The sequence below is a fragment of the Scylla paramamosain genome, chromosome 29 (genome assembly GCF_035594125.1).
Source record: "Scylla paramamosain isolate STU-SP2022 chromosome 29, ASM3559412v1, whole genome shotgun sequence".
Lineage (NCBI taxonomy): Eukaryota > Metazoa > Arthropoda > Malacostraca > Decapoda > Portunidae > Scylla > Scylla paramamosain.
Genome location: NC_087179.1, coordinates 16,967,151 through 16,994,379, shown reverse-complemented (window position 1 = coordinate 16,994,379; position 27,229 = coordinate 16,967,151). Strand labels below are relative to the sequence as shown.

Genomic DNA, 27,229 nt, shown 5'->3' with positions numbered 1-27,229 from the left:
CAGCTTTGTCACCTCCAGTAAACTCCTGAGTCGCAGTGAGCTGATCGAGGTGTTCCGCACAATGTACACGAAGCGGCGGCTGCTAGGGAGGGCTGTCACTATCGGCCTGGTGGGCTACCCTAATGTTGGCAAGAGTTCCACCATCAACTGTCTTATGCAGGGCAAGAAGGTGTCTGTCTCAGCTACTCCGGGCAAAACAAAGCATTTCCAGGCAAGTACAGGTTATGATACACGTTGACACAGTTTTTCAGTTAGTGCAGTAGATCTGTAGAGTGCATTACCTCATGAAGTAGTGTATGTACAAACAGTATACATAAATTAAAAGAAAATATAATAATTGGTATTAAAAAGATAGGACACAATGAGCTTGCACAATTGCCAAGTCAGTTTTCAGCTGTAAATCAGTCATTTTTCAGTGAACTGCTGTGTGACAGTGAATGGGTGAACACAGTGATGGTACACATGATTACTCCACAGACACTGTACCTGGCAGACGACATCCTTCTGTGTGACTGTCCCGGCCTTGTGTTCCCAGCTTTTGTCACCACCAAGCAAGAAATGATCATCTCCGGCATCCTCCCCATTGACCAGGTCCTTGTGTTTTCAAGCCTCATTATCTGTCACAGCCATTGTATATTTTATTAACTGTAGCATGGTTAAAGACTGATTTTTAATTAGTCTTACAGAATGTATGTGTGAGTGTGTAAACCTTGTTTCAGCACTTCCTGTAGTGCAGTGATGCCAGCCTGGTAGGGAGATCAGAAAGTGCTGAAGTAAGGAGTTGTAAATTGTCTTTTTCTGTAGATGCGAGATGAAGTTGCTCCAATCAACCTGGTGACCAGCAGGATTCCCCGGGATGTCCTGGAGCACACCTACGGCATCACATTGCCCAAGCCTCTGGAGGGGGAGGACTCAAACCGACCTCCAACATCAGAGGAGCTCCTCAACTCCTATGGATGTAAGATAGTTCGTGATGTATTTGTTTATATTTTTTACTCTTCTAGATTCTCCCTTCATGGACAGTTGTGCTCCATGATAGTTAAACCAGTTAGATGGATGTCCTAAATTAATTGTATAAAATGTTCCAGTACTGATCAGCATCTCTGGTAATTTCTCTTCCTGTAACTTTGCCTTTCGTTTTCTAGTCATGCGAGGGTTCATGACACAGCGAGGTATGCCAGATAACCCGCGCTCTGCCCGATACATCCTCAAAGACTTTGTCAACGGCAAGCTGCTGTATGCCCACGCACCACCCTCGGTCTTGCAGGCGGAGTACCACACACACACCGTCTCCCAGGTAAACCTCTGAAGAAATTACACATACAATTGGCTCCAAAAATTTCTGTACATGTCACGGCAAGATGAGAGTGATATCTGGCATAGCCACATGGCAGAGCAGAAAATATCCCTAGTGTTAGAGTGGTTGGGATGGAGAGATTGTTGGCAGTGCTGCTTTAGACAAAAACTTATGTGTTTGTTTCAAGTATCATTGCCAGCAGCTTCTCTTCATCCCTATTACACTTACACTGGGAATATTTCTTGCACTGCTGTGTGGTGATGCCAGACATCACACTCAACTTGCTGTGATGTGTACTGAAATTCTTGGCACCATCTGTACCTAAATCTTGCCCAGAATATTCCTGGCTAAGTGAATGGATAGTGAAATGAAGTGAATAGTCATTGTTTTTAACAGATTCCTTCATTGTGTGTTTCAGATGAAGAAACATAGAGGGCAGATGAGACTCACTCCACAGCAGATAGCGACCCAGGTGAGTAACACAAGGGATAGTTCCTGGAGAAAGTCAGCATTGCTCTCTTGTGTCTGCAGCAGCTGAATCTTACTATCCTGTTTAAAGTTAAAAGGAATGCTTATGACCTTTATTCATGCCTAGGTGTGTGTAATGGGAACCCCTCAGTGTTACAAGTGATTTATTATAACTGTAGCTCATTCATTTCAGCCATACAAGGTGAAGCCAGAGGCAATAGATGTCAAGTTCTTTGGAGCAGCAACACCTCAGTACCACATCAAGGGTATCAACACTGGAGGAATGATACAAACCAAGAAGTGAGCATTACTGCACTGAGTGTATATGTACAATGATAGTTGCTAGATGGCCCATGAATAATTTTAGGTGGCAACTTGAGGTAAACATAAATTTCACCATGTATTTGGCTCTAATTTCTTCCCTGTTGACAGTGGTCCAGTTGCTGCTCGACAACCCAGACAGAAAAACTTCAAGAAGAGGGAGAAGCTGAGGCGAAGATTTGCACACCTCGATGAATGAAGACTGTAAGATGACAATATTGTAATAACATACGTTTATAATACTAGGAAACTATAGTGAAGGCTTTATTATATACAAACAGGTATCATTATTCATACTTTCATTTGTCCGTTACCTTCAATGGGAGACAAGAATTACAGATCTGGGTAACATTAACAACAGAACAAACTGCTCAAGACACACGATCTGTGCTTGGTATAATTTTCTTGCGAGGTCCTTCAGTTGGGATGGTAAACTGGGTATAGGGAATTTCCTCTTTCTGGACATCGTAGCTCTTCATTGGTGGAATTGGCTTGATCTTTCTGCCGCGGTAACCATCCTTGCGCTGCCAAAGCCCCGAGGCTGGCCGGCGCCCCAGCCACCTGTTCCGCTGTGCCGACCCAATGTGCTGCTGTCCGTGGGTGATGTTGGACAGCCTCCCTGCAACACAACAAGAGTCACACCATTGTCTGCCAAATAAGTAACAGTGCACTGACTATACTGAGATGAAGGGAGAATGTGTTGAATACATGAGATTCATCTAAGGAAAGGTAAGAGTATACAGCTTGTTCAGACATACACTAGTTTTCTGGCTCAAAGCTACAGAAGACATGTGAGGCAGCACATCCCATCTGTTTATACCTATAGTTTGTACTCACCTACTGTGGCCATACACTGTGGGTCAAGGGCAAGCTCCCTCTTGGAGGGGAGCTGCACCACAACTTTCTGTCCAATCTTCCTCATGACAGTGCCTGAGGTGCCAGCAGCCTTCACCATTCTGGAAGTCAGCAAGAAAGAGCAGAAATGCTAAGATGGAACAGTTCTAACAGCAAAACCAATACAAAGTAACAAGACACAATGGAAGCATGTTCACAAAATATTTAAGGAACAACTTGTACACTGCTGAAAACAAGGTGTGCTCACCTAGCGCCATCACCGGGTACAACCTCCACACAACTGACTATTGTTCCAGAAGGCAAGGCTCCAACTGGGTACGCATCCCCCTCCTTGGGCCGCACTGCACAGGAGGAAAGGGATCAAGAAAGAAAACAATCTCCCACCTCCAGTCCACCAAATGTGATGTGAATTCTATTTCAAAACTGAATTATTATGCATGGCATATGTGTGTGTGTGTGTGTGTGTGTGTGTGTGTGTGTGTGTGTGTGTGTGTGTGTGTGTGTGTGTGTGTGTGTGTGTGTGTGTGTGTACATGCACCTTGGTTAGGTTACTTATCTAGATAGCCTGTCTAGATGGGTAGACCAGCCTGTATATTATTTCTCAAGTTTGATCCCCTCTGTTCTGTTATGGATGGAACTACTGACAGTAACAATGCATATACTACAGTGTACATCCCTTCATTAGCATCATCACTTGCCCCACTGACATGACTCACCTGGTATCCTGGGTATGAAGCTGGAAGTTTTGATCAGGTCTCCGCTCTTCATGTTTTCTGTGGCCAAGATGTACCTGTGGTGTGGCAGAACATGCACGTTACACATTTCTTACACTGAGGATGATGATGATGATACATGAATAATGATATACAATACTATACATGTAAGAAGCACTTCCTGTACATGATCTATTTGCTGGAGAAATTATGAAATTTGTGGATGGAATAAGTCTCAGCAATTATCTTACCGAAGGCTGTCCCCACCACCAACCAGAGCAATCCTTGCTGACCGATTAGGGTCATATTGGATGTGAATTACTCTCTCCTCCAGAAAAGTTCCATCAGTGGGTCCTGTCCTGAACCAGTCAATCCAGCGGTAGTTCCTCTTTGCACCACCACCCAGCGTGCCCACAATGATGCGGCCTGCACGGGGATACTGACTTCAAAACAGGAAAAAAAAATGTCTAAAAGGTTTTAACATGACACTTTACATTCCTGAGACTCACTACGCCCTCCTAACCATTCCCCCATGAGGCAGTGAGGCAGGGTGGTGAGTCGCCTGCTCTCACCTGAAGATCAAAGCTCACACCTGTCTCTGGGTCTCTGCCAGCCAGCTTGGTTGTCTTGAGTGGCTTGACGGTGTACTGGCCGTCCTCAGGGTAGTGCACCACATACCGGAAGTTCTTCTTGTCACTTGGCTTGGGTCGGTCGATGTGGTAGTAGTTGTATTTCCTCACCTGTGTGTGATTGTTGTAGTCCACATGAATGAATAGTCTTATGTGTGTCACTGTTAAAAAAAAATGAGATACTAAAACAATTTTAGCCTTCTAGTTTTGATATCCAGACTAAGCATTTACTTCTGGACAAAATTTTTTTTTTTTTTTCAATCATAATCTACACAGTGAAAGAAACGAGTGGTATTAACGGGCTTAATTAATCTAAACATAAATTACCCTAAATTTTGGATGAGAATGCTCATGTTCTTTTTAATATTATCCCTGATACCATTATCTGCAGTCTGAAGTAGGACCCCAGGGGATCAGAAGCCAACAAGACAGTATACTATGACAATACAGGGCAAGTCTAACAAGGACAATTCTGAAATACCAACTCGGATCATCATTTCAACCAACTCAGACCATTATGAAATACCAACTTGAACCATTATCTCAACCAGATCAAACCATTCTGAACGACCAACCCTTGAACTCAAACCATCATTTATTCCAACTCGAACTCAAGATCCAAACCTTAGTTGAGTAATCTGAATCATTTCACCCTCACTATGTCCAGCCCAGTTTCATTTCTAAAAACTTACTGAAGACCATTTCTCATTACATTCCTGTGAATGCGTCTGAGTTGGTGGCTGTCCAATACGAGTTAAGGTGAACCGTTAATACGATCTAAAGAATTCAAACATAAAGGCTTCAGTATTATTTTAGGAGAGGACCATAATGCTTTACACATATAAGAGTATTGTTTTTTTATCACCTTTGTGGATACTGAGAAACTTACTTTAAGTTTTTGTCACAAATTAATAGTTTCTGTGATACAGAGATTTTTCTGTTAGGTGATGCATTTAGATTACGTTAGTTCAGGGTCAGGTAGTCAAGTTAAGTCAGGTCATATTAAGTTAGATCAGGTTATTTCATGTTAGGTTAGGATTGTCTTTTTTAAGCTATCATCTCATTCAAGTATCCTAAAATAAATAAACTCGTATTTTGTTCCCCATCCACAGGCCCTGCTTCTCATCGAGTTCCCAATATCATAGAGGGATGAGGGGAGAAGAGACAAAATAAAGTATTTCCGAGTTGTTTTATGCTCAAAATCGTCTATAACATAATAATAAAAAAAAAAAAAATCAGTTTGGTCCTACTGTAAAAATTTACTAAGATTTCTTCCACTCACACTCCCGTACAGTCTACCACAACTCACAATGACTAGAATCATAGTTCAAACATGAAAAGAACTGAAAAGAGCGTTTCTGAATACGGGTCATAGTCTTGCTGAGTATTTGGAAGTAATCGCATTACCGGAAGGACGGAGTGTGAGCCCTGGGCAGCGGGGGCCAGCAGGACAGACACCGGCGAGGCCCCCAACGTGAGGCGCCCCAGATGATGGCATAGGACGGCCAGGCTCCTCACACTGGCCATGCTGTACTGTCACTTTACTGGCCACGCCCCTCACTGCCACACAAGCACCTCATCAACCCTCACAAGCAGGTACGGCAGGACAGCGTGGTGAGGTATGCTGTGTTTACATCAGCTGGTGTTCACTCCTGAGTGGTGAAAGAAAACGGCAAGGAGAAGCTTATATATTATTGCATACTCGGGGTTCTCTTATCAATATCAACTGTTTTACTAGTCACACATATTCATTATGACCACCGTATGGATCACAAGAAGAAGAAGGATGGCTGCTCCGAGTTGTGAAGCAATTATCCTTATTTTTCTGTGTTTAATGCATTTTTTCTCCATTTTACTGTGTTACAGTGATAATCACGACTACACACATATATACATACGCACATATATTTAGGTCTCTTGCCTGTGTTTAGTGTGTTATATATATGATATAATTTTTCTTGCCGGCATTATCATATACTTTGTTTAGAGAGTGTGTGTGTGTGTGTGTGTGTGTGTATCCTCGGCCGACGTCGTAACATTGCAGGGAAAATGCATAACTAGCAACTCAAACAGTCAGACCTGAAGGAAGCGGTCCAACGGCAGCCAGCCTGGGACTACACATCGACACTAGTGCTAACAAAACTAACTCGAACATAAACTAAGAAACACGAGACACATACACTAATCAACCAGTGACAGCAGAAGGTGGGAAGCCATACGATGGTGAATACCAGTGCCAAGTGAGAGTACCAGGAGAGGAGAGAGATATAACCATAAATACATAATTTTCCCATCACAATATTCTGCATAAGGTACACAATTCAGTCATTAATATTAGAACAGCTTGCCATAGTATTGAAATCTTGCTAAATGGCGTACCTGTAGATCCGTGCTGCCTGTATATTCATAGAAATTACCTCTACCTGTATATACCTATATGTCATGGAAGAGTGGCCAACCAGGTGAGCCCTAGGATAGCTGTTCCTCCTACCCTTCAGCCCCAGGTGCCCCCCTGTTGCAGCCTCCCTGTCTGCTGCAGGAGTGCCTTCTTTTCCCAGAGCTCACCCTGCTGCCCCCCTCTCCCCACCCTCCCCGGGGACTCAAATGACAGGCTGCAGGGAACTAGTGCACGTCATTTAAGAGAAAATAATTGTCATGGGTGTAGGGATTGAACGTAAAAAAAAGTTGGTATTTCAGGTTTATGGGACGGATGCCAAAAGCTTTACAGTTGATAGAATTATTAGTTTATGATTTTTGGATTAAAAAAATGTATTTTCTCCAACCCTGGTTATATAACAATGCATTCTACTGTGTGCTTTCATTATAACCCATTATGAGTTGGAAAGACATTTTTTCAGTGCCATGAAGCAGTAGCTGTGTGTGTGTGTGTGTGTGTGTGTGTGCGTGCAAAAGTTATCAAGGAGAGAAGAGAAGTAATAGGGAATGCATTTTTTTATGTGGCAGGTTGTGAAGGAGATGAAAGCAGCATTGTGAACCCTGCTGCCTGACAGCAATGGCCTGGTGGCAGCAGGTGCTTGCTGTGGATGCAAAGTTCAATTATCACCGAGCACCAGCATCTCCAGGCTTCAGTAAGTGTCTTGCCAACCCCTCACTCCTGTCGCACCTCAGAGAGAGAGAGAGAGAGAATTTATAATATAGAATAATCTTTTATATGAATAAGTTTGTCTGAAGAAGAATACATGTGAAGGTAGCTGATTGCTGTATAATTAATTTGTGGTACAGTTTAGTGACATGCAGATAACCACTCCTCCACACTTCAGAGACGCTGTACATCCGTCGGCGGAGTCAGCTCCTCAGGGACAGCGCCAGAGAGGTGAGGGAATTGGCATGACATATTGGTACATCATTCACTGAAAGAACAGCCTCTCTCTTTTAAGAAAGCCAGTAGTGTCATACTTTCTCCACCAGGACGGGCCGGCTGTGCGTCACTACCTGAGGACTCGTCTTGCTCTCCTGCAGCAGAGGTACTGTGTCACCCTTGACCAGCTCAGCCTCAAGAGCAGAACTGCCAGTCTCCGTTCTGCATCCAGACTCACCACTGAGGTACTGTAAACACCATATTCTGTGATTTGGTACAATATATAGATTTATTACTGTTATTTTTTCTTTTATATTGTTTTTGCTTGAAATCCAAGTATATGCAGTAGAATCCTGTCTGATCAAATCCTGAACACCTACATACCTCATATAACTAAATTTATATGACTGAATCTGCTATACTAAAATACCAAAACGGTGTGAAATTCAAAATAACATGAATACTTATTATAAAACTTTTCCTCCCACTTTCTAGCATGATAGGAGACAGAAAGGCTGAGGGACACAACCCCATACCAATATAGCAGTTTTTGGCATCAGTACTTATCACTGTATTGTCCTTAAAAACCTTGACCTCCACAGGGCGACTCCCCACACATGAGTCGCAGCATGAGCATGGCCTTCTCACAGCCAGGCAGCCAGAGTGTGGAGGGCCCTCGTGCCCCCCCACCACCTGGCTCCCTTGTCCCCACCCAGCGAGCTGAGGCATCCAGGGCCATTGTGGGTGGCACATCTATTGGGGAAAATTACGCCTTCTCGGGAGTCCACCACATCTTTGACCAGGTGAGGGATGCTGTAGTATGGCCACTGATTTCCTTCTTTCTCTTTATCTCTCAGTCTTACATTCCTTCCTTAGTTCTTTCCATTTTCTATTCTCTTTTGTTCCTTTCTCTCTTTCTGTTTCTTTCATTTCTTCTGATAATTTTATGCAGAGGACACTAAATTTCTTTCTTTTGCCTTATATCTCCGTCTTTTGTTCTTTCATTACTTTTTTGTATCCTCTCTCTCTCTCTCTCTCTCTCTCTCTCTCTCTCTCTCTCTCTCTCTCTCTCTCTCTCTCTCTCTCTCTCTCTCTCTCTCTCTCTCTCTCTCTCTCTCTCTCTCTCTCATTTCCTTTGATATCATGCAAATTGAGAGAGGCAAAAGACTTTCTTCCCCCACTTACTGTGTTTGTGTACATTTCAGCACAGGGACAGTGTGACCATGGTGAAGTTTGCCCACAACGACTCTGGGTTGCTGGCATGCTGCTCCCTGGATGGGTCACTGTCCATATGTCAGGTGGCCGATGGTGAACCCAGAGTCCTGCATTCTCTCCAACTCCACACAGCTGGTGTCACTGGTGGGCCTCTCTCCCTCCCTGCAGCACCCACCTCCAACACCCTACTCCTATTTCCCTCATGCTTGCTGCTTTGTTTTTTATATTGTATGGCATGATTAACTGAGGTTGAATAGACTCACATTTTTTTTTTTTTTTTTATGTAAGAGGCCTAGGGCAACAAAAAAGTGGGAAAAAAATGCCAGTCCCTTTGGGTTTGCATAAAATTAGCCATCCCAGCTTCTTTTTGGGGTCAGTAAGATTAGGTTAGATTTGATTAAGTGAAGATAGGTTAGGTAATGTTATAACTTCACTTAACCTACTATTTTATGTTAGCTTATCCTGAAAACAGCTTGGGTGGTTGATCTCTCGTGTCATCTTGTGTTTGTACTTGAAATATGACTAGTGTATTGAAAATGGATTGTGTATTGCAGGGTTTGACTGGTCTGCCACTAATGACCTCCTGCTGTCGTGTGGCGAGGACGGCAAAGTGTGTCTGTGGAGTGTGTTATCTGGCCAGTGTTTGCGCTCTGTCTCAGACCAGGCAGGCACACAGGTCCTCTCCTGTGTCTTCCATCCATTCAACTCTAACTGGGCTGTGGTATCCTTTTGCCTGTAGACACACTGTGCTGTGAGGACGGGTCTGTGTTGTCTGTGGAGGTGTTTTAAGTGATTGATTTATAGGTATTCATAGAGAGGATGTTTACTTATAATGATAATAAGGTAGGCTCGACTATGTTTAGTGCATGAAAAATGTGAAGCTGCTTGAACAACTGCATTAAAACCATTGAAAGAATGTCATTGGTAATGTGAAAGTAATTTTATATATATGATTGTATTGGGTAAGATTCCACTGAGGGTATGTTCATTCCTTATTTTGAAGCCACCTCTCATGAAGGTGACCAGTGTGTGGCTGTATTCCTGCCAACAGTTACTCTTTCATTCCTGTTATTTCCCTGACCACTGAGACCACAGCTTGGCAACAGTCGTGGGATGGTGCAGGTGCTCAACATGTCCACTGGCCACTACCCCAAGGGCGGCACCAGCAAGGTTGCTGGCCAGGTCACCTCACTCACCTTTGACTCAACGGGCAAGACACTATGGGCAGGGGATGACAAGGTAAATTGTGCCTAGGAGTGACTTGGAAGTGAGTATGTATGTACCTGTCCACCTTTTCTCAAACACACACACACACACACACACACACACACACACACACACACACACACACACACACACACACACACACACACACACACACACACACACACTGGGGAAAAAGGACCTGCATCCATTCCCTTGTGTCTAGATTTAAGGCAAGTCCTGTGCTGGTTACTCTTGCTTGTCATTATTGTTACGTACTCTCAGCAAAACACTCAGCCCATAAATTATTGCAATGATTTGGACAGATATATATGCAGCTTAACAAGACCATGTACTAATTAATATAAACATGTTCAGTAAAATGATTTATGAACTTCAGGGCACCATCATATCCTTCCTGTTTGACCTTGGGAGTGGGGGACTACGGAAGGGCAAGCGGTGTGTGGTGAGTGAGGGGGCACCCATCACCTGCCTCTCTGCCCGCACGTGGGCGAGTCGAGAGGCACCCAACCCCACACTCCTTGTTAGTGCTGGTTGTGATGCTCTGCTCCTGTACAGGTGAGGGAGCCGACTGTCAGGCACTGTTATCCTTTCATGCTCACAATCCCCAGGTATTCATCTAGGGCAAAGGAGATTCTTATAACAGTCCTTGTGAGGGCATTGGTAGTAGCTGCAGTTGTGGAGTTATATTTGTAAGAAAGAAATGATGTGTGATTGTCTGTTTCTTTTGCTTGGAAAGTGAAGGTACAGCATTATTATTTTCAGTTTTGATATCATATACTTTACCTAATTATTGTTTATTCCATTTTATTTTTAGTATGATTCTATTTTGATATTTATCATTCAGTTACATTTCATTGATGACTCAAAAATATCTTTCACAAACTTCAGTACTTTATAGTTGGATTAATGGCTGTGATACCAGGCCTAGATTATAGTGCAGGCTAACAGGGAATTGAAGTTTCCTAGCCTGATATGTAGTATTTAACATGCATAGTATACACGTATACAAGGTACAATGATAAAAATTCCGAGGTTATGTCCGTAAAAGGCAGAGGCTGCACATGATTTAATTTGTGGCATAATTTTCTTTATAGTATTTACCTTGTGCCACCACACTCCACTTCCAGTGTTTCTGCCACACTTGGGATGCTCCCTGAAGGCCACACTCTTTAACTGGTGTGCAGTGTTTGCAGTGTGTGCTGAGTCTCCATGGTGGTGCAAAACTGATGACATTTCATCTTGAATTCTATCTTTGGGAGGAAGAAGAATTTGCAACAAATGTTGGGGTAGGGAGTGACAGTCACAGTTATTTGGATAAAAACTGCATTTACAATAGAATGTGAGAGAGTGTGTTGTCATGGTGGTCAGAACTCAGCAGTAACACATTGCATGTTCAAGTTGGATGTGAGGATTGCATAATTTATTCCAGATGGTTTGCTGATTAAGTTATTTACATCCTTGATGGTGAACCCATAATTCATTAAACAAATGGAATTCTTTTTTAACATTCTAAATCATTTTCTTCACTGAAAGTTGCCCAAGCCTGCCATCATCCCTCAGTGACCTTGTGTCCCCTCTTGAAGCACTTGTGCAGCCCACAGTACCTCGCCGCTTATGGCACCGTTGCTGTGTCAGGCCTGCTGCATTGTCTCTTTGGTTGCAGTTGCTGGATTCTGGTCTGACAGAATTTGATATTTGCTCTCTGCATAATTTTGAGGTCCATTTTGAAATCTGAAATTGCAAATGAGCATGTCAGAATGGTTGCGGAAACAAGTGTAACATAGATCCCAATGACAACAGCACAGCGCCTTTTGGCAAGCCACTTCATAAAAGTTACTGCTCGCTACTGCTGCAAATGGATGTCCTCTCGGAACTTTTGGATTGCACCTTGTTTGTGTTGCATGAAACAAGAAGGGCAGCTGTCTTTTTTTTTTTTTTGTATGTGTTCAGGCATGTGTTTGTGTTTCAGGGTGGTGGACAAAGAGGGAGGATTGCGGCTTAGAAGGAAGTTCACTGTTTCTCACAAGACTCAGCCTGTGCGCTCCACCTTCTGTCCTCTGATGTCCTTCAGGCAGGGTGCTTGTGTTGGTAAGGAGCTTTGTGTTGCATAGTGTGTGTGTGTGTGTGTGTGTGTGTGTTAGTCAGAAATCACAATGTTTTTTTTAGTTTTTGATAACTCCACTTTCCAATGGACTCTTCAAAATTCTAGAGGGTGTTTGGTCATGGCATATCAGCAGAGAGAGAGAGAGAGAGAGAGAGAGAATTTACAATCAAGCAGGAGAGATGAAAGGGGACATAATAAAGGTCTTTAAGTGTTCAAGCTGGAAAAAAGCTTAATTTAAAAAGAGATAGGAAGAAATGGGTTCTCCAGTAGAGTGGTAGATGAATGGAATGGACTCAGTAATTGGATTGTTAGTGCTGAGTCATTAGAGAGCTTTAAAAGAATACACAGATTTATGGATGGGTTGATAGTGGAAATAGGTAGATATGTTTCATACAAGGACTATCACATGTGGGCTGATGGTTTCTTGTAGCTCCCTTATTTTCTTATGTTTTTATAATAATCTGTCAAGTAGTGCAAGCCAGTGTGTGATGTATTTCCCTCCTCGTCTACCAGTGAGTGGCTGTGAGGACTGCAGTGTGTGGTTCCTGGATGTGGAGAGGGACAGCCGGCCACTCATCAACCGCCTCCAAGGCCACGCCGCTCCCGTCCTGGGCGTCACCTTCAACTACGACGAATCTCTCCTGGCCACCTCAGATGCCTCTGGTCTTGTCATAGTGTGGAAGAGGGAGTGAGGAGGATTTTTTGATGGTGTGCAGTGAAGAGTAAGTCAAGTCCCTCTTTGACATGAAAAGGAGTGTAAGTATCTCCTGATGGTGAGGAAGAGGGAGCTCCGGTCTTTCATCAGTGGTGTGGAGAAGAGAGGATGCTCATGTAGAAGTAGGAAATCTGCTCATGTTCTGTGTTCCCTGTGGACCTCATTACTCATGCACACACAACAATATGCTGTGTGTTACTAGTGAACAAAGTCTACAATTCTAAGCCCTGAATTCTAGAACTTTGCATTCTTCTCATAGGTTTTGTAATTCCTTAAAAGTAACCTGGTATTTATTGCACAAAGTTTTTAAAGATTTTCATGGAATTGGCAAATTATGTTTTAATACAATATTAAAATTACTTTTTATCCAATATGGTTTATGTGTTTGCTCAAATCTTAGATATTTTTTAAGTTGCATAAAATCAAATAATTAATAAATTGTTGCAGTTTATATTAGTAAAGATAGTATGATGCCTAATTACCATTCCATCATCAGGCTATTGTTGTGCTGGGAGTTTTTAATAGTTGATGCTCTGAGCCTTGCTTTCTTCCTTCCCTTCATCCTTGAAGTGCTATCATTGCTAATGTTGAAATTTAGATGAATATTTCATTAACTGTTGAAGCAACTGATTTTCAGGGTACATGTATATATAGATCTATATGTATTCATGCTCAGAAAATGTAAATTATTTTTAGAATGCAATATTTTACTGACCCAGATGTTGCCTTAACTATGTGTCATCAACTGAGCTTGACTCTCAGTTTCACTTGCCTCCTCCACACTTGCATGACACCCAATGATACCAGAAAGATGCAATATTTGAACCACAGAGATCAAGGTGGGACTTCTGCTCCATTTAATTATGAAAAGCAAGTTTTTATTTACAAACTTTAAAAGTGTTTTTTCTCTCATTCTTGAAGAGACTTGGAAGGCTTAGCAAACATGCTGTGTTATTGTTGCACAAAATCTGATAGCTGCTCTTGAATTAGACTTAAGCAGAAACCAGTTGTGCTTGTCTTGCATTTGATGATGTCACCAAAATAAGCATTGCATTCTAAGAATATTTCTGCACTTTGCCCATCTGTAGCCTTTTTTGTGCTTATAAACTGAGTTAGAGGATCATAATGAACACAAGTATGGTGGTGGGCATGCTCAAAACCTCATACTTTACCACAGGCGTCTTGTTTACAAGAACAAGCTGGTGTGGTTTCTGGCATGTTTTGGCAAGTCACCCAAATAGTGCTAGATCTTGGCAAAAATTTCTCTGCTATCTATGTGTCAGGCTGACATGCTCCTCCCACCTTTAAGGGGAGGTAGCCAAGACAAGACACCTACATATATAGACATTTATGTGCATTTTCTCAAGTTTAGTAGATGACCAAAATGTGCCTTTAGTTAACTAATGGTATTAAATCAAGCTGCATGGATGGACAGCTTTCTTGTTGTGTCCAGTAGGCTTTTGGAGGTGCATGCCTTATGACTCCTGCTGGTATACAGTTCAGGGAAGCAGGCAGTCAGGTTGACCATCAAAGATGCACCACCAAGCAGTATCACATGTGGTACACATTCTGTATCTGCCTTCCTTACCAAGACAATAAAACCAAAGCAGATGATTAAAATTTATTCGCACTGATTTCCACATTTTATTTAGAAAGATTATACAACCAAAACATAATATTTTATTTAAATCTCACATCTCACTCTTAAGTTATTGTATTTTACCACTCCTGATTTCTGAGTAGATATTATGTAAACTTCCACACATAAAAGTATACTCTTTGGAATTTCACACATACATCAATCAGTAACCAAAATAAAGTAAGTAGTACTGAAGTGTTTCTGAAGGACAGTCTGGGAAGTCATTAGTAGTGACAGTGAAATCAAGGTGAAGGAAGTGAGAAGTGACCTCTTGAGAGCATTATAAATATGACAGTATGTATAGTTGTTACATTACACGCAGACTATTACAACATACATGCAATATTATTATAGAAAAAAGGAAAAAAATGGGGACACAACAGACCGAACTTCTTGACAAAAAATAAGGAATCTTGTCATACAAATCGCAGGCACTTCAGTCACTCGTCTTCTGAAGACAGTGTTAGGTGGTACTGCTCTGTCTCCTCAGATCCATCAAGAGGGTAAAATTCTGGCGTGTCAGGCAGCAGGGAGAGCTGGTCCATCTGATACACTGCCTCCTCCACGTCTGCCAGGGGAATGGTAGAACCAGGAGGGACCGAGGCAGAGGTTTCCCTTAGCCCATTACTGGCCGTCGTGGAGTGGTGCAGGACAGGTGGTGTGTGGATGGCTGAGGGCAGTGGTGGTGGTCTGGGATGCTGACCAGGTGCTGTGATTGGAAATGTGCCATGCTCACTGTTTAGACTCAAGTTATTGGTGAGATGGTGAGGAATGTGAAGCTGATTGTGATGAATATGCTGATAATGTGATGGGAGGTGATGATAATGATGGTGATGAGATTCTGCAGTGAGGGCTTGGAGATGTGTTGGTTCACTGGTGTCTGGGGAACCACTGCTGCTGCTGGCAGCACTGGGTGTGTGTGGTGTCTGTGGGGTATTGCTTGGGGCAGTGGGAGTGCGGGGACAGAGATCATTGTTGTTGTTGTTACTGGCAGCAGGACTTAAGCTGTCAGCCATGTCTCCATCCCTGTGGGTGGGGATGTGAATGGCATGTGCAGCAGTGTGCAGGGCAGACAACTCGGCCTCCAGCTGACTGGGAAGTTTGATGCCAGCAACTCCCTTCTTTGGGATGGAACTGAGGTCACGTTTGATCCGTCTCCGCCTGCTTGGGTCATTCCTTCTGAGCTGAACCATCCGGTCAAAGTCAATGATGTACAAGAAGCCAGCCACCAGCACCTCACAAGCCCTCTGTCCTGACCCGTACGCTGCCTCCAACTCGTGACTCGTCCTCTCGTCGTACTGCCACCAACCTGTGGGGAAGATCAGCTGTAGATTGATGCCTCATTGGCCAGGTGTCACACCTCATGTGAAATACATAGCTTTGGGAACCTTGGTGAACTGGTAAAACAATTCAATAAGTCCTGAGGGATGAGGATGGTTCTAAGAAAAGCTGAAACACTGCATTACCGCCCTACTGTAGGATTTACAAATTATTAAACTATTAAATATAATACAATGTAAACCAAACTTACAAATGATTAAGTTATTAAATATATCATAATATATACAGTTTAAATTTAATGAATTGCTTGCAATTAAATACCAATACTACCACAGGGAAGTAATGTTCAATAAGATACAATAAAGCTTGAGCAGGTGTCATTAAACACTGCAAACTTCTGATCATTATTTACAAATTGGTTCTGAACCTGTTATCTTTACTGATTTTGTTGGGCCACTTGTGCCAACTGGACACATAAGCTACATTAAGGAGGCAGACCAAAGGAGAAATCAGATGAGAACATGAAGGGTTTGAGACCACGGTAGGCTTGGTAAGAGATAATCATCTCTATGCAGCTGAGTGGGCTGCTTCCAGCCAAACAAACCTGCCACACATGAGCATGGAAACCGTCTTTCAAAATTACTAAGATAAATTCTGTTTGGTTTTCTGGTTATTGAATAAATCTGCATCAAAGATTCAGCATCACTTTCAAGCAGCAAGAAACAAGATCAGTCCAGCACTCTCTTCTCCAAAGAGATGAAGTGTTAGTTACTTACACACTTTTAACAAGGTGAAGTGATTCACTTACAATTCAACTAACTGCCAACCTAGTCTGTGGCATGTAACCTCAGTTACTGACTCACATGTTTAAAATTCTACAATAGTTATTATTCATTAACAGTTTTAAAATCAATAAGAGATTCTACAGATGGTTCATGATCACACACCTGCTAAATTTCGACATCACAAAATAACATGCATGCTATATTTATATAATAAAAGCTATGCTCCTCTATATGTGTAATTTTCTTTGATAAAAAGAATAATTTAAATAATTACATCTAATCTGTTTTGGCCAGCTTCCTCTTGCATCCCCGGCGTGATGGGGGAGGCCTGGGGGGGGACTGGCCCTTCAGGGTTCTGTCTGACAGGCCAGCCGTGCCTTTAGCCACAGTGGCAACAACATCGCGCTTGACTTTCCTGCGCAGGCCAGGGTTGTTAGCGCGTGACTGTCTCATGGTGGCAAAGTTTATGACATAGTTGTGGCCAGCAATGAGGACTGTGACTGTGGGCTGCCCCTGTGTAAAGGCTTCTTCTAGGTCACTATTTGTGCGCTCGTCATACCTCCACCATCCTGTGGACAGTTGGGGTCACTCGTACTAAAAAAACTGGTAGTGCAGCAACAAAGGTATGCCAATCTTTCTTCTTGTACCTTGTGGTACGCACACAGTACAATATAAGGGAAGGTCAAGGAAAAGTACCATATGGAAATAACAAGAATAATTCCTACTGAAATATTTAGAATTACATCAAGTAAGATTCCTTTAGCATTACACATTGTCATTAACACCCATTAGTTTTGTCAAGAAAACTAATGCTCACAGTTTTATAATGGGTGATACGATTCAGGAATAAAGAAGAAAAATTCTCATGGTTGATTTTTTTTTGAATGGAGAAGTTCTGCACAAATCTTGCAGCCACAGAACGAACACCATGATTGGCTCCAGGGTACAAACACTTCTTTAACCAAATATGCAGGAGGCATGTGTAATGGTAGCAATCAATGTTGAAGCTTCATTCACCAATGCATTAAATAATAATATCACACTACAAAGCCTTCCCCCTAAATAATTTAGATTAATAAAATTCACCATTTTTATTTTATTTTTCATTTTTTACTTTATTAAATGTGTCATAATGTCACAAACATTTCATATATGCTCAAGAGAAGTGTAATAAAGAGATTATGCATAATGTTTTACAGCATTTCTGAGTGAGCCACAAGAGGTAAGCTAGGGAATGTCATCCAGTGAGTGAGGTTCAGTGAGCAGGAAAGTAGCCAATGCTGGAAAGGAACAGGGTGTCTTGCTACATACCTACGCTGTGCAACAAAACTGAAGATTGTGCTACAGTGAAGGAGAAAAATGAAAGAAGGAACTGAAGAAGCAAAAAAGTACAGAATGAAAATGGGAGATAAAGTTGCCTTACCATTGCGTCCCTCATAGAACCACTGGTAACCTCCTGGTAGTACCTCCTCTTTCTCTGCTTCTATAGAAGAGAGAAGAGTTGGGTGGTCTAAGAAGTCTGCTGGGATCTCCTGCCGACACATGGCACATCGCTTGCTCTGGTTTGCCACGCCCTGTGGAAACAGCAGGGTAGGATAAAGATGGGACACTCAAATCAAAATTAATTAATTCACACAAAGTATTATGCAATAGTTAACAACAATGACCCTGACTAAATTCCAGGAGTAATAAAGGAGCGCCTTCACTACTGAGTGCATCATATCAGTCAGTGTCAGCACAAGCACCCCACAAGAACAGTATTATACACCATCCACATCACCACAATACTGACCATCACATCATCCACCACTCCACAGTGTGTTCGGCCGAGCTGCTCGGCTGTCTCACCTTGACGCAGAGGAAACAGAAGATGTGCGTGCAGGGGAGGCGTACAGGATGGACACATTTCTGTAGACACACTGCACATTCTAACTCCTCCTCAGAGTCTTCCTTGGCCTGCATCTGCTGGGACTGTTGTGGTGAAGGCTTGTTCTCAAGAGCTGCAACAAATGAGGAAACAAGTTATTTTAATTTTCTTCATTATGTAATTCCTGCATCCTCTTGTCCCTTCTTACACTACACCCTATAGTCCAAACCAGCTGAAGATCCTTTACCTCCTCTCCCATGTGAAGGAAGGTGATTTTTTTTACCTCATAGGGGATGTGCCTCCATGGAGTAAGAAAAGATCAGATGCTCTATCCCTCTCCCCCCAGGTGAAGAAAGGTGATTTTCTTTTACCCAATGGGGATGTAACCCCAAATTAAGTTACATTAGGTTATTGCAGGGGAGGGGTTGACAGGGCACAATTCATGTTAAGTTAGGGGAGGTTGAGGGAGGCATAACCCCATTAGGTTAGGTTTGGGAGCCCATATTTTAGGAAAAGTTTCACTCATTTTTGCATTCTCCATCCGGAACCCCGCTTCCCCCAAGGTATATTTGTTTGTTGGGGCTGGGGAGCGACAATAAAAGATTATACAAGAAGATATTAATGGTAAGATTTACCCCAAATATTAAGCAGCATTAGCAGGTGTTACATCATGCAATAAATATAACGAAATTGAGAATGAATGGGAAAAACAAGACTATACTGTAAACACGATGACACAAGAGCTAAACACACCACAAACTAGGGCCTAAAACTTTGAAACACCTAAAACCACAAGTACTGCAATATCAAAAAACTCTTATAAAACACCAAAAATAATATCTCTTGCATAAACGGAGACACCGTGAGATTAAATCCATGAATACAAATACGAGTATAATACCTTCACTTTCCTCTGTCTTCTCCTTGAGGGCTCCTGGTGTGGTCTCCTCCTTCCCCGCCGCCTCAGCCATGGCCACACTTATCTCTCGCCCTTCTCTCTGCTTCACAGTGCCTCAGAGTGGTCCCCGCAGGCCGTGTTGGGGGGTCACAGGGCCACTCGCTACTTCCACTACTCGTTGTGACCTGTTCAGTGTTTACCAGACGAGTATAAATGAATATAAGTGTCCAGCTCCCGCTCAGACACCAGCCAAGGGGGATCCAATACTCTTTCAGGTAAGGGATTTGCAGTTTTTTACTTTGTTTAATATATATTTGTCATAATTTCACTGTTTGATATATATTTCGTGTCATTTTACTATATTTCTGCCGTCATTATTGTCGTTTAAGTGTGATGGGTTGATTTAAGTGAGTTAGCTCTTATGACGAGTTGCTACTGGGTAAGTTTAACGATTTTTCCTGTAAATGTAACCATAGGAGTAGGCGACAGATAGCAGATAAAGGAGTTTAATCTTGCGATAACTGTTCCATATCCATGATTATTGTTGCTATATGAAGCTGATACAATTAATTATTACTGTTTTATAAAATTTAATAAGAGTTCCATCATTGTACCGTAACCCTTTATGTTTATTGCTATCATCTAACACGACTTTACACTTTTTATCTAAACCCAGCATAAATATACATTAAAATTTTGATAATTTACTCAGATTTTAGGAAAGTTAAGAGAAAAAGTCATTGGATAGCATGGAATAGCGTTAGATAATCCAATCCCTTCCCTTCGAGCTTCCAGTCAGCTATAGTGTCCCCAAAACACACCACTCGATTCGAAGCTTTTGCTGGGGCGGGACTGATAGGACGTGAATATTTATCATCCTATATACTAGTTAGGAATGTTGCCCCGTCACCATGAGGGTCCGTGGTGAGTGGCGAGCCTGGTGAAGAGATAGGAGGCGGAGTGGTGACGTGACAATGGCGGAGAGGGAGAGGGAGGAGCACCTGAAGGCTGAAGGTGAGTCTTGTTGCTGTCACTTAAACCCGCGTGGTGCCGGCCATTTTAAGCCGTCCAGTGCCAACGCCATAAATTTACAGCGTCTCGCTTACCCGTGCTCAGTGCCAGTGCCGTGAATTTATGGCAGCAACTTAGAAAAAACTCTAGACTTTATTTGTTCATTGAACTTGACAGAAAACACGCTGCGTGTACTTCAAACCTTACTCTAGCCTGTGGATTTGGATGTAGCCACGTGTCAAGACGCCCTCAGAAGCACATCGACCCGCGATTTCAGTGTAATGAGTGTGATCTAAGGTTATGCCTGGAGGCGTGCTTCAGAGAATACAACATACTTCTTACACTGTCTTTATGAAAAACAACTTGCCACCATACACTTAATCACATGCGAATTGCAACAGCCTACTAATCGTGCTGTGAGGTGAACAATGTAATGTCAACCCTCCTTCCTTCACGTACTACAAGTAGCCTGCCAGTCGTTTGTACATTAGCGTTGTGGTGGTGTACCATTATCGAGGTGACATAGCGCCATTCATAAACAATGGTGGTGGCCATAAATCGTTAATACCAGGAACACCACTGACATTGCTATTCGTCACATCATACACACCCACGCCAGCAACTGATAATGTGGATTTCAAAATGTTTCACTTTGCTCATCTTCTTCTTATAGGGTTTTTATTCACTGAATAAAAAAAATAAAAAAATGAAAATCGACTGGGACCAGGGGCAGACCCATACAGACAGAGGCAGACAGACACCCTCAACTTGGCTCTCCATCTTGCCTAGCACAACCACGAGTCACTACAACAGACTGCATTAACTTGTTGTAGCAGAACATCCCACTTCTGACACCAACTGTAGCAAACCTACCACCTACACTGCCGCTCTTACCCGTTCAAGCAACAACTCACACGGAGGCAGTAGTAGTCAGTTCAGCAATAATTCCATTACCAGGCTCCACAATGCAAATGGAAGCAACTCAAAGGACTTGACGTAATATTGGAGTACAAGGCAAGAAGGCCATGCACATGCACAGCACAGATGTATATCTCACCACCAGGGAACAGGGCACAGGTATCTTGTGACCCACAGGTCACAACAGTCAGCACTCCCCACATCTGAGACAGTCATCCAATCATCCACACAGAAAACAAGGCTATGTGTGGGTACAACAAGCCCCACACCACTACCAGTTTCAGCATAGCCACTCAGGGGAAAAAAAAGTACAGTACACCAACACCACAGTGCGTGGCTAAGGACACAAATGACACAAACACGGGTGAGGAAGGCACAACACAACCCACAGGGTGACATGGAGGTGGCATGGAATGAGACATCTTGGAGAAACCCCCTTTCGGCTTTTCACAAGGCTTTTTAATATCTTGGATTGTCGCTGTGCCATTTGTAGGCACAGCAGCCAGTGACGTGTACTTGCAAGGCCATCTGAGCGTCACATTCCCACCAGCAGCAGCCTCTGGCAACACTTCTCAAAACTCAAACCAACACTACACACACACTCAGCCACTGCAACTATTTATTTCCTGCTGTAACAATATGATGACCATTTCCATACTTAAAGTCATAAATTTATGTATATTAGCACAATTGCACGTACTTGTTAAGTCTTTATTTTAAATTTTGTTGACAGACAAGGAAGCCACATCTTACACTCGCTCAAAAAGACGTTCCTACAGATGGAAATCGCGGAAAAAGGAAGTAGAAACTGTATATGTCTGGTTTCCTACACTTGGGGTAAATATAATCAAGGTAAATATATTTAATTGAATTGCATGTGGAATTCTGAAGAACCGTAATATGTATATTGTATACGTATTATTCAGTATTAGTTTTTGCAACAAGTTCTCACTGTCGTAAATATAGTCATTGATGACACAGTTGCTCTTAATTTCTGATGTTCTCTGCCTATATTTCTTCATTTAGAATCACAAGAATCTGGTGAGGCAACTGAAGGAGCTCCGACAGGCAGGTGTTCAGCACATCCAGGTTCCTCTGTCGGACCAGCTCTCTGCCACAGTGCTGCAGCTTGTGTGTGACTTCTTTAAAAAGAAAAAATGTGGCATGAAGTTTTTCATTTCAGCATCAGTAAGGGACAACATTGTAGTGCAAGTCTGTCAACCTTGTCAAGTTCTGTCAACCTTGCTTTCTTTGTTAATGAAGTGCATAGAAATTCATCTTTATTTTTTAATCCCTGTGATGCAGACATTTGCTGTTACATACTTTCTTATTCTAATCATATTGTTATTTTATTTATTTTATTTTATTTATTTACTTATCTTTTTTCATGTAGAGTACAATGTTGTACACTTTTAATGTAACCACAGCTTATTAATAAACCTATTACTGTTATTATTATTATTATTATTATTATTATTATTATTATTATTATTATGTATTATTTCCATGGTGCTGAAAGTGGTTATTTAATTGTTTAATATGAAGTCATTTTCACATTTCCTGCATATCACATTCTGGGGTTTCAATAGTATATGTTTGAGTGTTTCATGAAATTCAAAGATCTTTCATCTTCGATAATTTTTGCCCCATAGGCTTTAACTCTCAGTTCGTCTAAGTCTTGGGTACCATCTCATGATCCCACAGCCTCTTTGATCCCTTTACTAGCATTGCCCCATCCACTTTCTGAGTGCAGTGAGTACCTAGGTAAGGAATGTTGCAGGTGGTGGTGCCTGAGGAGCCAGCGGTGTTGGTGCAGCGCTTAGAGGAGCTTTACCTGTACCTGGGTCAGCGGCCAGTTGACCTGCTGCTGCTGGAAAACCCAGTGGGCCTCAGAGGTGAGTAGGTCAGTTGTCAGCCTGCTGGTTGGCTTGGTGGGATCCTTCCATGGTGGTGAGATATTTTCAAGGGTAACTTTCCGTGAGTTTTGGATTTTCATTTCGCAAAAATTCCTGAGCATAATAGTGTTAGATATACGTGTTAATGTGACGGAGGAAATGTTTTATAGTAGACGTGTAAGGATTCCAGTTGACACCCTGTTCATATTGCTTGACAGGGTCTAACTACACACAGATATACAATAAAAATGAAGACGGAACTTGGCCTCCTGTTAGAAGACTCTTTCAGAGAGGCAGTGACGGGCAACTTGTCATTCCTCCCAACATTATGCAAAACCTGAGCACCGTCTGGAGACTGTTAGAGACAGAGGTTGAGTATCTTTTCTGATGGTACATTCAGGCTTGTAGCTAAACAAGGTTAGCTCCTCGAGGGACCTTTCCAACACTTGATGACATTTGGTGCAAAATAGAAACTCTCTCTCTCTCTCTCTCTCTCTCTCTCTCTCTCTCTCTCTCTCTCTCTCTCTCTCTCTCTCTCTCTCTCTCTCTCTCTCTCTCTCTCTCTCTCTCTCTCTCTCTCTCTCTCTCTCTCTCTCTCTCTCTCTCTCTCTCTCTCTCTCTCTCTCTCTCTCTCTCTCTCTCTCTCAACATGCAGTTATACTTTCAGGTCATCAAGCGAGGTCTTGCAGTGCATCTTGGTCTTCGCAACTTTACCCTCATTCAAATTCAAGAATTACTGAATGGTACAGTTGACAGCTATATTTTTTAAATTTATTTTCTTGCAAAATAACAAGCAACAGACACTGGTCATGCTTCCACTCAAGGTATCTGACAGTGTTTGAGCTGAAATGCACCATGAGTAGCATGCTATATATTACTGTTGATACCATTGAGAAAGAAAAGGTGTGGATGTAGAAAAGATAATTATTGGTACATATTTTGTTTTTTTCAGTGGTAAAACTCAAGCCTATTATAGTCCAGGCTGAGCTCAATCTATATTTTCGACAGAAGAAATTAAGGAGCTTTTGCAGTAACAATAATATAACTGTGTGTGCCATATACCCTTTTGGCAGCCCATACACTGACAGCAGGTGAGAGGACAGCAGGCTCTTGTGTAGGTGCTGAATGGTAGAATATTTGTAGTCACACATAATTATCTTTAATTAATTCTTGCACATATTACATCACTGAAAGGTAGTGAAAAAAATATCCATTCATTGTTACATATTTTTGAGAAAATCCTAAAGAGAGAAGAGAGAGAATCAATAAGTGTTTTGTCTTACAGTAGGAATTTGCCTGTGCTGACACAACACAGGTCAGTGAGAAGTATTGCCCACAAGCTGGACACTTCTCCCAAGGCTGTGTTGCTAAGGTACCTCCTGGTGTATGACATCCCCGTGGTGATAGACAACTCCATGGCCCGTGGAGCAGCACACCTCTTCCAGGTTTGTACCATGCTGTGCTCGAACATGGTGCTAATACCTCACTTTGTTGCTCTCAGTCACAGTACTTAATCTCTCTTTTGTGTATTTCTTTATAACGTCATCTGTTGTGTGATCTGTCAAGTAGCTGTTCTGTTCCACGTGAAAAATGTGCATTATATGTATAATTGTATGCGCTGATTGTCGTTAAGCCCGTCTTGTATTCTGTTCACTTTGCTCATCTTTTCCAGACTGTTTATGAGATCAAGTTAGAGGAGAAACACATGGAAAAGCTTTCTGCTGTCCAGCAAAGTCAACCTAAAAGAGTCCTCACAGAGTTTGAATTGTGGTAAGTCTCATATTTCATTAGTGCTCATTCCTTTGTCTGTCTTTTCATGTTTTGTGTGCTGGTCTTGTGTCTTGTGCTTGATGGGAGTGCCTGCGTGTGTGACTGTGAATGTCTGCATGTGGGTGCTTTGTCTTTGCCACCCTCCTTTATGGGGAATGCTGGTTTGGCATAGAGATAGACATACAAACAAATATAGAGTAATGTGCACACACACACACACACACACACACACACACACACACACACACACACACACACACACACACACACACACAGTTCATTTGTGAATTATTATCCTTTGTGTGTGAGTGTGTGGTTCCTTGTCTGGGCTACCCCATGTAGGATTGCCGGCCTGGTATATAGATAGATAAAAAGTACCTTATTATGCAACTTATAAAGGAGAAAAAACAGGTACATTTACGAGTACTCGTATATACTGGAACACTTTCCCTCTTAGTTGATAGATGTATATCTTGTGCATATTAAGCCAGTCATACCTCAGTGAGAGTATTATTTTCAGGCAAAAAAAGTTCCCTTTGTGGCCATTCTATATAGAGAATGAGGAGAGGGAGGAGGAGGAGGAGGAGGAGGAGGAATGTACCACAAAGAAAACTGGTGCAGGAAGGATTCACAAGCACAGAAAGCAGACTGGCATGGCAGGCTTACTCTTCACCACAGAGGACATTCACAAGAAGGGCAAAGTTAATGTAAAAGAGTGATACAGGTGTGCTCCATGAATCAGGCTGTGGGTCTAAATGAGTCTTGCTCTAGCTTTGGAGGGACAACTTTTGTGGGAATGTAAAATAAGAATTGTGGGGAATATAAAATGAACACTCATGGAAGTAGGGTGTTATGAAAAGAAGTAATTAGGGATTTCATGGATTGTTGCTCAGCTTTGGGAGTGACAAGTGTTCCCTGTGGTGAGAAAGGCAGGCCAGCAGCACAAGGCTCATTGAAGAACCTTGCTCACCTGAGTCACTGGTACATCTTTGTTGGGAAATTTTTCATGTTGCTTTACATAAGGATGTGGACATTTATGGTAAACAAAGTTGTCTTCATTTCATGAGCCAAATGTTGATTATTTGGCCAATTTAGAGGAAACTAGAAGGAGCAATATGATTTTTTTTTTTTTCTTAAGGACACAAATAACTAAACCACCAAGTAATGTAACTTACAGAATTAAGCAAAAATGATTTCATGAACTTATCATAAAGCATTTTTTTCACCATATTAATGACATTGCATGAAACACTTTTTTTCTATAAAAGTAGTGTGAAGCATTCTGTGCATGTGTGGCAGCTGTCCTGGCCACAATTGACAAGGGCTTCTCATAGGGCAGGACCTGCTGAATTTTATAATGACTGCAAAGAAAATATAAACACATGATATATATTGTATGTAGCTAAAAAATCAAGATTACATTCAGGAAATTATATGTGGCAGATGTGTAACCAGGCATATTGTAAGGCTGAGTCCACTAGCAGTGTGAGAAACCGGATTAGGTAAGGTAGTAGTGCATCAGGGTGTGGCAGGAAAGATGTTTGGTGCAGTGGGATGGGCTGGACTGGGCTGGACTGGGTGAGGCTGGAGGCAGGTGCAGTGAAAGCTTACATAACATTCAGGTGAGCTTGTTCCAGATTTACCATTCGCTCATGCGTGGCCCTCTTGGGGGAGAGAGAGAGAGAGAGAGAGAGAGAGAGAGAGAGAGAGTATTTAAAAGGATGATGACGAAAAATGTTTATAAATGAACAAGTCACAGAAACGAATAATACTGGTAAATGCATAGTAGTAGTAGATTATTTAGACAGTTTTGCAGATAAGTAATGAAGGCAGTCAGGGGAAGAGAGAGAGAGAGAGAGAGAGAGAGAGTTTCAGAAAGGTCATCCAATGGCATTAGAAACACGTAGATTGCCATTAGAGGAAAGAATTGACCGGCCTTAACCAGAACATCTAATTGCAATGCTGCTTGTGTTATGTGAAGTCATGAACCAGATGTAGCGGCTCTCACTCGATCGTGTGTGGTGAGGAGGGTGAGAAATTGTTGGTTGGTTCAGGTGAGGCTTGTATTATTAGTTTGAACCTTAGCTATTTTGGTAGCATAGCCACACGAGGATTCCTGTTGACTCTCTCTCTCTCTCTCTCTCTCTCTCTCTCTCTCTCTCTCTCTCTCTCTCTCTCTCTCCACTTTTACGTATTGTATATTCTATCTTCTCATTATTATTATTATTATTACTATTTTGTTATCAACACACACACACACACACACACACACACACACACACACACACACATTCACAGCAGC

The 27,229-nt window shown here is 42.1% G+C and overlaps 5 protein-coding genes across 20 annotated transcripts in view; 3 read left to right on the top strand and 2 right to left on the bottom strand.

Annotated features, from left to right (window-relative positions):
• The window catches only part of LOC135115442 (large subunit GTPase 1 homolog), an 8,793-nt gene extending 6,417 nt beyond the window's left edge, over window positions 1–2,376 (top strand). For all 9 annotated transcript variants that reach the window (XM_064032249.1, XM_064032243.1, XM_064032246.1 and 6 more), the window contains exons 6-12: window positions 1–211; window positions 478–591; window positions 805–958; window positions 1,146–1,297; window positions 1,716–1,769; window positions 1,959–2,065; window positions 2,198–2,376. The exon at window positions 1–211 is cut by the window's left edge and continues 483 nt beyond it. In XM_064032249.1, the coding sequence (XP_063888319.1) occupies window positions 1–211; window positions 478–591; window positions 805–958; window positions 1,146–1,297; window positions 1,716–1,769; window positions 1,959–2,065; window positions 2,198–2,285 (880 nt within the window). In that variant the 3' untranslated portion in view covers window positions 2,286–2,376. The remainder of the gene's footprint in view (window positions 212–477; window positions 592–804; window positions 959–1,145; window positions 1,298–1,715; window positions 1,770–1,958; window positions 2,066–2,197) is intronic.
• On the bottom strand, window positions 2,337–5,830 carry LOC135115448 (large ribosomal subunit protein uL2m-like). The gene is made up of 7 exons (XM_064032261.1): window positions 5,691–5,830; window positions 4,247–4,394; window positions 3,906–4,080; window positions 3,658–3,731; window positions 3,189–3,282; window positions 2,924–3,042; window positions 2,337–2,705 (listed from the first exon to the last, which is right to left on the bottom strand). The coding sequence occupies exons 1-7, from the start codon at window positions 5,808–5,810 to the stop codon at window positions 2,458–2,460; spliced, it is 978 nt and encodes a 325-aa protein (XP_063888331.1). The 5' UTR covers window positions 5,811–5,830; the 3' UTR covers window positions 2,337–2,457.
• On the top strand, window positions 5,741–14,497 carry LOC135115444 (WD repeat-containing protein 13-like). 5 transcript variants are annotated; one of them, XM_064032255.1, is made up of 11 exons: window positions 5,741–5,879; window positions 7,248–7,372; window positions 7,565–7,617; window positions 7,713–7,847; window positions 8,205–8,405; window positions 8,808–8,961; window positions 9,372–9,538; window positions 9,913–10,056; window positions 10,421–10,599; window positions 12,014–12,132; window positions 12,662–14,497. In XM_064032255.1, the coding sequence occupies exons 2-11, from the start codon at window positions 7,297–7,299 to the stop codon at window positions 12,838–12,840; spliced, it is 1,407 nt and encodes a 468-aa protein (XP_063888325.1). In that variant the 5' UTR covers window positions 5,741–5,879; window positions 7,248–7,296; the 3' UTR covers window positions 12,841–14,497. The 5 variants fall into 5 exon arrangements, with proteins under 5 accessions (XP_063888325.1, XP_063888323.1, XP_063888322.1 ...); XM_064032253.1 differs by lacking the exon at window positions 5,741–5,879 and adding an exon at window positions 6,332–6,488; XM_064032252.1 differs by lacking the exon at window positions 5,741–5,879 and adding an exon at window positions 6,334–6,506.
• LOC135115447 (E3 ubiquitin-protein ligase rnf146-like) lies at window positions 14,473–19,552 on the bottom strand. 3 transcript variants are annotated; one of them, XM_064032260.1, is made up of 5 exons: window positions 19,337–19,552; window positions 18,417–18,568; window positions 17,992–18,142; window positions 16,843–17,137; window positions 15,595–15,811 (listed from the first exon to the last, which is right to left on the bottom strand). In XM_064032260.1, exons 1-4 carry the CDS (start codon window positions 19,404–19,406, stop codon window positions 16,845–16,847), a joined length of 666 nt encoding a protein of 221 aa, XP_063888330.1. In that variant the 5' UTR covers window positions 19,407–19,552; the 3' UTR covers window positions 15,595–15,811; window positions 16,843–16,844. The 3 variants fall into 3 exon arrangements, with proteins under 3 accessions (XP_063888328.1, XP_063888329.1, XP_063888330.1); XM_064032258.1 differs by lacking the exon at window positions 16,843–17,137 and having other exon boundaries at window positions 14,473–15,811; window positions 19,337–19,551; XM_064032259.1 differs by lacking the exons at window positions 17,992–18,142; window positions 18,417–18,568; window positions 19,337–19,552 and having other exon boundaries at window positions 14,473–15,811; window positions 16,843–16,981.
• A 554-nt stretch (window positions 19,553–20,106) lies between these two features.
• Window positions 20,107–26,140, top strand: LOC135115446 (aldose reductase-related protein 2-like). 2 transcript variants are annotated; one of them, XM_064032257.1, is made up of 10 exons: window positions 20,107–20,347; window positions 21,996–22,114; window positions 22,289–22,450; window positions 23,043–23,157; window positions 23,376–23,527; window positions 23,825–23,900; window positions 24,110–24,248; window positions 24,446–24,602; window positions 24,830–24,927; window positions 25,448–26,140. In XM_064032257.1, the coding sequence occupies exons 1-10, from the start codon at window positions 20,308–20,310 to the stop codon at window positions 25,644–25,646; spliced, it is 1,257 nt and encodes a 418-aa protein (XP_063888327.1). In that variant the 5' UTR covers window positions 20,107–20,307; the 3' UTR covers window positions 25,647–26,140. The 2 variants fall into 2 exon arrangements, with proteins under 2 accessions (XP_063888327.1, XP_063888326.1); XM_064032256.1 differs by having other exon boundaries at window positions 20,112–20,347; window positions 24,443–24,602.
• The last annotated feature ends 1,089 nt before the right edge of the window (window positions 26,141–27,229 follow it).